The 8,334-nt window shown below is 40.4% G+C and overlaps 1 protein-coding gene across 2 annotated transcripts in view; it reads right to left on the reverse strand.

Annotated features, from left to right (window-relative positions):
* The window catches only part of Ankrd44 (ankyrin repeat domain 44), a 188,621-nt gene that overhangs the window by 147,747 nt on the left and 32,540 nt on the right, over positions 1 to 8,334 (reverse strand). For both annotated transcript variants that reach the window (XM_013009697.1, XM_013009688.1), the window contains exon 2: positions 4,462 to 4,540. In XM_013009697.1, coding sequence (XP_012865151.1) covers positions 4,462 to 4,540 — 79 coding nt within the window. The remainder of the gene's footprint in view (positions 1 to 4,461; positions 4,541 to 8,334) is intronic.

Consider the following 8,334-nt stretch of genomic DNA (forward strand, 5'->3'; position numbering starts at 1 on the left):
CACCATATTGGTGGATCCAAACCATCCTTGCCTTTTTTAATCACCCCTCTTGCATCACATTGAAAAATATCAAAGCCATCCATAAAGAATGAATATGAATCTTGTTATGCATAAGGGGATCAAAGGAAGACTGTACCACAAGCTCTTCAGGCAACAGGCATTTTAAGTGAAAACCATTATTTTGAAGAAAAATTACACTGATGCTTGTTTGTTGGCATAAATCCTAATAATTCCTTTTATTCAGTGGTTACACCTCACAAACACCCACAGGAGAACATTTTTCTCCTTCAATACAGGGCTCAATGAACCTTGCTTATCCCTGAACTTCTGTGGGCTCTGCTTCTAGTATCTCAATCCTGGCCTCAACTCTCAGCTACTGATAGATTCTCATTGACCCCATTGGCCTCAGCCCTAACTCAGCCAGTTTCCAAAGAAGAGCTAGAATCAGGGGAGAAGTCAAGTCAGAGTTTGGATGCACAGAGATAACCTGTAAGGTTAAAATTTACCCTTAAGACCTTGTGTCCTTTTATCTGCTAAGAGGTATTCAGTGGTCCCTCCATCTGACTAATAGGAGAACACATCAGTAAGGAATTTCACCACGCTTTGAGGTAACACAACAGAAAATACAGCTGCAGTGCCTTGTTCTGGCAAGGCTAAATTATTTTCCAGCAGGGAAAGCATTAGCAATTCATTTATCATTCAACCAGAAAACAGTGTTGTTGGATTCCTTAAAGGGTGTTCAAATTTGAAAGCACTATGTTCTTGCAATGGTATTTCTTTAGGGCTATAAAATATTTTTTAAAAACTTCACAGAAAATAAAAGCTATACGAATTCCAAAAGCTGGCCCTGGGTTCCACAGTTGGATAATATTGCTAGAACATTCCCAACACTCTTCTATGCTCTAAGGCATTCCCTACTTGTTGGGGCCAGGTGACAAGGAGGAAAGGAAAATTCCATAGTGAGTTGAACCAAAATTATACTAAGAGATTAACAGCTCTGTAACTCTAAGACCAAACAGGTGTACAAGATCAAGATCTATGCAATAGCATCATAGAAGGGAAACAGGCTCTGTTGGGGTGGGGGTTGGGAGCAATGGGAGATATTAGTAGAGGGGGTGGGGCTAGCAAGGGGAATTAATGAGGATGGATATGGTCCAAGTAGTTGTTTGAATGTGTGAAAATAGAAAAATGAAGCCTGTTGAAATTGTTTTAGGAAGAGGAAAAAGAGATAGGGAGAATAATGGAGCAAGTGAGAGTATATTGAATATATTGTATAAATGGTATGGAAATGTCACAATTTTTTAAACCCCACATAAATTATCTATGCTAGTATTTTAATATGAATATTATGCATTGATAGTATTTGGTGTCATCAAAGTAAACAATGGGCAAAATACAGAAACAGGACAAGCAGGAAGAGACATGCATCCACACTTCTTAAAAGTACATAAATCTCCCTTTAAGCAAAGATTAAGAATCAGGTAATACACTACTGTTTCCTCTCTCTTGCATAAAGGCTCTTCCTTGTTTTCCTGATTGATTTTTTTGTTTGTTTTTTTAAAAAGATGTATGCAATAGTTTTTCTTGGTTTTCCTGAATCAGCCACAGTTAGAAGAGCCTGGTAGACACTACACTCATGTGGACGTGACGTGAAATCAAGTGCCTCATGCCGTCATAGATCTCACGTAAAGTCAACTTCAGCCCTCCCTTTCAGACAGAAACAACCACACAAAATTTGGCTCTAGGACACAATTTTAACCATGCATATTCATGACACAAGCATTGCTCAGAGCTCTTCTAATACAAGTCAAACATCCCTCATTCAAAATGCTGAAGCCAGAAGTATTTCAGAATTTGGATTTTTCCTTTCTTTTTTTGTTTTTGAAATTTTGAATAGCTAGTTACATTTAATAAGATATTGTAGATATAATCAAGCCTACTCAAGAAATTCATTTATGTTTCATACATACATTGCACACTTAGCTTGAAGGTAATTTTACACAATTTTTTTTGTTTGGTTAGTCGTGGGGCTTGAACTCTAGGCCTGGGTGCTGTCCCTCAGCTCTTTAGCTCAAAGCAAGCACTCTACCACTTGAGCCACAATGCCACTTCTGGTTGTCTGGTGGTTTATTGGAGATCAGAGTTTCATGGACTTTCCTGCCTGGGCTGTCTTTGAACTGAGATCCTCAGATCTCAGCCTCCTGAGTAGCAAGGATTATAGGTGTGAGCCACCAGCATCTGGCATTTACACAATATTTTTATTGCACCTTTTTTTTTTTTGCCAGTCATGGTGCCTGAACTCTGGGCCTGGGCACTGTCCCTCAGCTCTTCAGCTCAAGGCTAGTGCTCTACCACTTGAGCCACAGCACCACTTCCAGCTTTTTCTGCTTATGTGGTGCTAAGGAATCGAACCCAGGGCCTCATGAATGCAAGGCAAGCACTCTACCACTGAGCCACCTTCCCAGCCCCATTTATTGCACCTTTTTATTTTGACTGTGAGCCAGCATATGAGGTCAAGTGCGTAATTTTCTCTTTTTTTTTTTTTTGGGGGGGGGTCCGGTTGTAAACTCTGGGCCTGGGCACTGTCCCTCAGCTCTTCAGTTCAAGGCTAGCGCTCTACCACTTGATCCACAGCGTCACTTCCGGCCTTTTTCTTTTTGCTTATATGGTGCTGAGGAATTGAACCCAGGGCCTCAGGCTTGCAAGGCAAGCGCTCTACCACTGAGCCACCTTCCCAGCCCCAAGTGCGTAATTTTCTACATGCAGCATCATGTGGGCACTCAAACTGCTTTGGATTTGGGAGCATTTCAGATCCTTTTCAGATAAGGAATGATCAGCCTGAACAATATTTTCGTGACAGTACAGTTAGTTGGGACCATAAGGTGTCTAATCACAAAATTCTTTATTTTACACCTCCATTGACTCTGCCTACCATTTTCTGTGGGTCAAATTTCAGCTGCCGGGGCAACTGGCCAGGTGTGCACTGGCTCTTAGCCATGGTCTGCACCAACACCCAAGAATAGAAGTTTGTTTGTAACTCAGTCCTGGAACCTCTTTAGATGTGTCACAAAGCCTATTCTCAAGAGCACAAGGAATGCCAAAAAAAAAAAATCTAACCTTAGCTTTCCATGCAATGTTTAAGAGCATGGAACATGCATTTCCTGGAGAAACTCACCTTAACGACTGGACAACAACCAAACTAAGATATTCCACTTCTGCTCATGTATGACAGTGCAATCCCTTTTCCACGCTGTCCTCATCTGCACAAATACACAGATCAGCTCTTACCTAGCACTGATTATTTGGAATTCTTCAGGTTCCCTTTACTACCACAAACAAAGCCCAGATTTTACTATAAGCCTTTAGCCCGCAGAGGAATTTCCTCCAGATTTTAATCTTCCCCCAAACAAAAACCAGGAGAAAGATAGACAGTTTGTCTATATTTATTGCCCTCAAAATAACACTTGTTCACATGCTCCGGGTCATTCCAGGGATTTGTCTACAAACACTGAAGGGAAAAACCTGTTTGGTGAGAGGTACTACACATTAGCATTTTAAAATCCATTGTATGGGCTGGTGGTAGAGTCTTGTCTAGCATGCATGAAGCCCTGGGTTCAATTCCACAGTACCACATAAACTGGAAAAGCCACAAGTGATACTGTGACTCAAGTGTTACCCTTGAGCAAAAGTAGTTCAGGGACCGTGCCCAAGTCCTGAGTTCAAGCCCCAGGACTGGCCCAAAAATATCCATTGTTATGTTTCAAATACATAGGATAGAAACAAGAATATCATAAAGACTAGTATGTGCAGACCAGATTGAACAGGTGCATCATATTTACTCATCTTACAGAGTTGTAGTCATCCTTTTTATGCCCTCCTTTGAAGACATTTCTCACTCAACTTGCTCACTCAGAGGGAAGCTCTATTTGGAAACTGATATGGTCCCTTCCCTTCCCTGTCTTCCTACTTTCATGACACAGAGTGGGTCAGTCTTATACCCACAAGCAAACATGGTGCTGTTTTATAACATACATTGAGTATACACACTCAATGAACAAACTCTTACAACACAACTATAGTGTGATATACACAGTATCTACTTACAGTGTACACAGACTACATGGAGTACATATACAATGTGTCTGAGTAGACGATAAACCAGTTTTCTTTTGTTGCCTTTGTAGTTCATATAATTTTTAAAAAAAATCAAAACATATCCAAATGTACTGACTTTGTCTAAAATATTGGGCCTGATTAAATATACAGGAATCAGACTTCCAACCAGACTTTACTGGAATAGTTATAACAATTACTGCCTTTTGCTTATAAATAAAATTGCCGATTGAATAAACTTCCATAAGCACAATACAAAAATGTTTCTGGGGCTTAATGTAGTCAGTCTAATAAAGTGGTCGTTTAAACTTTTACCTGCAGTTGTGTTTTCAGCACAGTGGTTATTACCTGACAGAATGAGGAGTTCAATGATCTCTGCATCTCCCAGAAATGCAGCCACGTGAAGCGGAGTTCGTTTCTCCGAATCCTGAAACAAACAATGTCAAACATTACCCAGCAGGCCAGTTGGCAGATAGAGGTGTCCTTTGTAGGCATAATTAGTGCATGTTACACACTCCGAGGTTAATGCTTGTGGAATGAGCTTGAAGGCCAAAACACCTATTCAGAGGACTCTTGGTTATACTTTTCTCTAAGCACACCTGTCACCTGTACAAAGTGTTCCATTTTCTGAGGCTGTGTGTGGTTTTGCCTGCCTACTCTTTTCACTGAAGCCCAGGTCAGGCACTAGATAGACCATCCTGCACTGGGTGATGAATTTCAATTTATTTCTAAACCTTTAGCTTGTTTTTTAAAAAAGAAAAGTTTCTTGGGTGCTGGTGACTCATGCCTATAATCCCAGCTTGTCTGGAGACAGATCTGAGAAGTCAGATTAAAAGCCAGCCTGAACAGGAAGACAGGAAAGTCCATGAGACTCTTATCACCAATGAGCTGCCAAAAAACAAAGCCTGAAGTGGAGCTGTGGCTCAAGTGGTAGAGCAGTAGCCTTTGGTAAAAAACTAAGGGACAGTGCCCAGGCCCTGAACTCAAGCCCCAATACTGGCATATACACAGAAGTTTCTCATACCTCTCCAACTTATCTTGATTTATTTTCTTTCTAAGGCAACCGAGTAGAATTAATTGCTTACAAGAACATTAGACAGGAGTACAGTTCTTTTTCCCTTCCTATCTTCATCAACTATTACCTGGACCTCTGCTCATTCACATAGTGCATACTGAATGCCTGCTCCGTGCCAGGAGCCTAGTTCTGGCGACAAAGGGAGTACCAGTGGGAATAAACGACATGTGGGATCACTTCAGATGGTGACACAATTTAAAACAAAATGGGATGAAGTGACTGTGAGGAGAATAGGCTATTCACTTGAGGTATTAGTGAGCCATGGCCTTTCTTTATTGGGAGTCGGTCCTTTCTCAGGATGTTGATATTTACACTGAGATCTAAGGCAGATCTGTGATCTGCTTTATAGATGAGAAGACTGTGGCTCAGATAGATTAAGGAATTTCCTCAAGACACCACAGGGGTCTAGTACAGCTATGGGAGACCTTGACCGTCACACTCCTAAGTCCTTGGCCAAGCACTTAACATATGCTGAGAGGCAGCATGACAACACACAGGGGAAAATATCACTTCCCCACGTATAAAGTATCGGTGATCTTATCTATCTTAGAGAACCAATAAGAGGATTTGGGGTATGCAGTATTCATGCCTAGCAAACCCTCCGTGACTGTCATCAGCAGGACAGGTGATGCTGTCTTCCCCCTTCCTGACTCAAACTTTCTCTAGGTAAAGATCAGTTTAATCCCACATTATCCTCATGGAGGCAGCATAGCAGTGGTTCTGCATAGATTGGCTGAGCAGGCTAGTCCACACAAATGGCATCCTCCATAACCTAACTATCCACCATCCCATGACAATGGTAAACAAATGTTGTCTGCTCTGTGGTTTCTCCTACACCCAGCATGCACTTTAGTTTCAAGATGCTTGGGTTCACTGTTGAGTTGAATCAGCATTCCTATTCTCACTTTGTGTGTATGTGTGCTGGTCCTGGAGCTTGAATTCAGATTCTGGGCACTGTCCCTAAACTTTTTTTGCTCAAGGCTAGTGCTGTACCACTTGAGCCACAGCTCTATTTCTGGCTTTTTAGTACTTAATTGGAGATAAGATTCTCATGGACTTTTCCTGCCAGGGCTGGCTTCAAACTGAGATCCTCAGATATCAGCCTCCTAAGTAGCTAGGATTATAAGTGCAAGCCACCTGCTGGCCAGCCGGTTTGGCCCTATTTTCACTTAGTTAGCCTGAGGCTAGTACTCGTATTTCTCACAGCGCATGTCCTCTTCTTTCCCTCTGTCTCTTTCACACAATTGCTTTTAGGCATTTTGTGACTCACTATTACTAAAGCAGATGGCAGGCAGGGAATACAACAAGAATTGGTCTTCAAGCCAGCCATTTGTTAGAAGACTTGGTAAATGGTTTTATGAAGGGATGAACTAACAGTAAGTAGATAAAAAGAGGAGTTTGAATTAGCTAGAAACTTATATTGTCTATGTATATTATAAGTAATTACTCTGGATAAATGGAAACAGAACAGTCATGCACTATAAAATAATGGATTGCCTGGAGAACTCAGTCAGATATATAACCAAGATGAATCCTATTATAGCTCCATCATTCTGTCTTTGATTCAATGCTTGAAAATACATTTTCTAACTTGAGAAGCAGTTATATTAACTTACATAATAATCTACACAAATTATTGAGACCAGACTTAAACATGAATATTTTTTCTACTTAATCTATCGGTATCTCCTACAGTTTTCATTTTAATTTTATATTTTCTTTGAGTTTTTACTGTAGTTAATTTTTTTTACTCTTGGGTTTAAGGATAAGAGTTATGTAATTACATGCTCTTCTTTGAATTGAATTAGATCCAGAGTTCGGTTCAGCAAATTCAACCTTGTCCAAGCGATTTAAACAAGGTCTCCTCCAGCCCAAACTATGACTTCATTTGACCTGAAGCAAAGGCAATGATGTTTGAAAACCTGCCCTCAAATTAAAAGCCAAAAAATTTTCAACATCTCTCCCTGCCTTGCAAATTTGATTGGGCTGTCATTACATGACTAGTTTTGCTGATTGTATATCCTTTCTATGACACAGCTTGTTCAAACAAAAGTTTCTATAATATTAAAAGGGTGTATTCTGTGAGATCACATAGTAAAAATTCTTGATATGAATGAATCCGGGTTTGCTGCTAACATGCATTTGAAGCTTTCCGGTTGCCTCTTGGACAATGATGCCAACTGACACTCCCCTTAAGAGACATGGCAAAATAGACACATGAAGAAATGCTCAACCTCCCTAGCCATAAAAGAAATGCAAATCAAAACAACATTGAGATATCACCTCACCCCAGTTAGAATGGCAAAAATCAAGAACTCTAATAACAACAGATGCTGGAGGGGATGTGGACAGAAGGGAATCTTACTTCATTGTTGGTGGGAGTGTAAACTTGTTCAACCACTTTGGAAAGTAGTATGGAGGTTCCTGAAAAGACTTCACATAGAGCTTCCCTATGACCCAGCAATCCCACTTTTGGGCATTTACCCAAATGTTTACAAACAAGACCACACTAAAGCTACCAACACAACTATGTTTATTGCAGCATTATTTACCATAGCTAAGATATGGAACCAACCCAGATGCCCCTCAGTAGATGAATGGATCAAGAAAATGTGGTATATATACACAATGGAATTCTATGCCTCCATCAGAAAGAATGACATTGCCCCATTTGTTAGGAAATGGAAAGGCTTGGAAAAAATTATATTAAGTGAAGTAAGCCAGGCCCAAAGAAACATAGGTCCCATGGTTTCCCTTATTTGCAATATCTAGTATATGTATGAGTCAAGCAGAAAAGGTCAGATAAGGTGATGTTAGGAAAATGAACCCTTAGATATGTATTTAAATGTTTTTTTTCTTTCATGCATTTGTTTCTAATGCATTTATAAGATTATTTCTTTGTTGCTCTGTATGTCCCTCCCCCTTTGTGGAGAGGAAGGGAAAAACAAGTTAAGGATACAGGTGGACCCGTTGCAACATTGAGAAGTACAAGTTGTCATGTCGAAAACGAACTTTACAACTTTGGTGGGGGGTCGGGGGGAGGCTGGGAAGGGCTGTGAAGGGTAAACAAAGAAAGAGGCTGCAATGCTTGATAAGAAATGTACTCATATGTCAGGAAAATGAACCGTTAGATGTGTATTTTAATG

This window comes from Dipodomys ordii, unplaced genomic scaffold (genome assembly GCF_000151885.1).
Source record: "Dipodomys ordii isolate 6190 unplaced genomic scaffold, Dord_2.0 Scaffold1, whole genome shotgun sequence".
NCBI classification, from domain to species: domain Eukaryota; kingdom Metazoa; phylum Chordata; class Mammalia; order Rodentia; family Heteromyidae; genus Dipodomys; species Dipodomys ordii.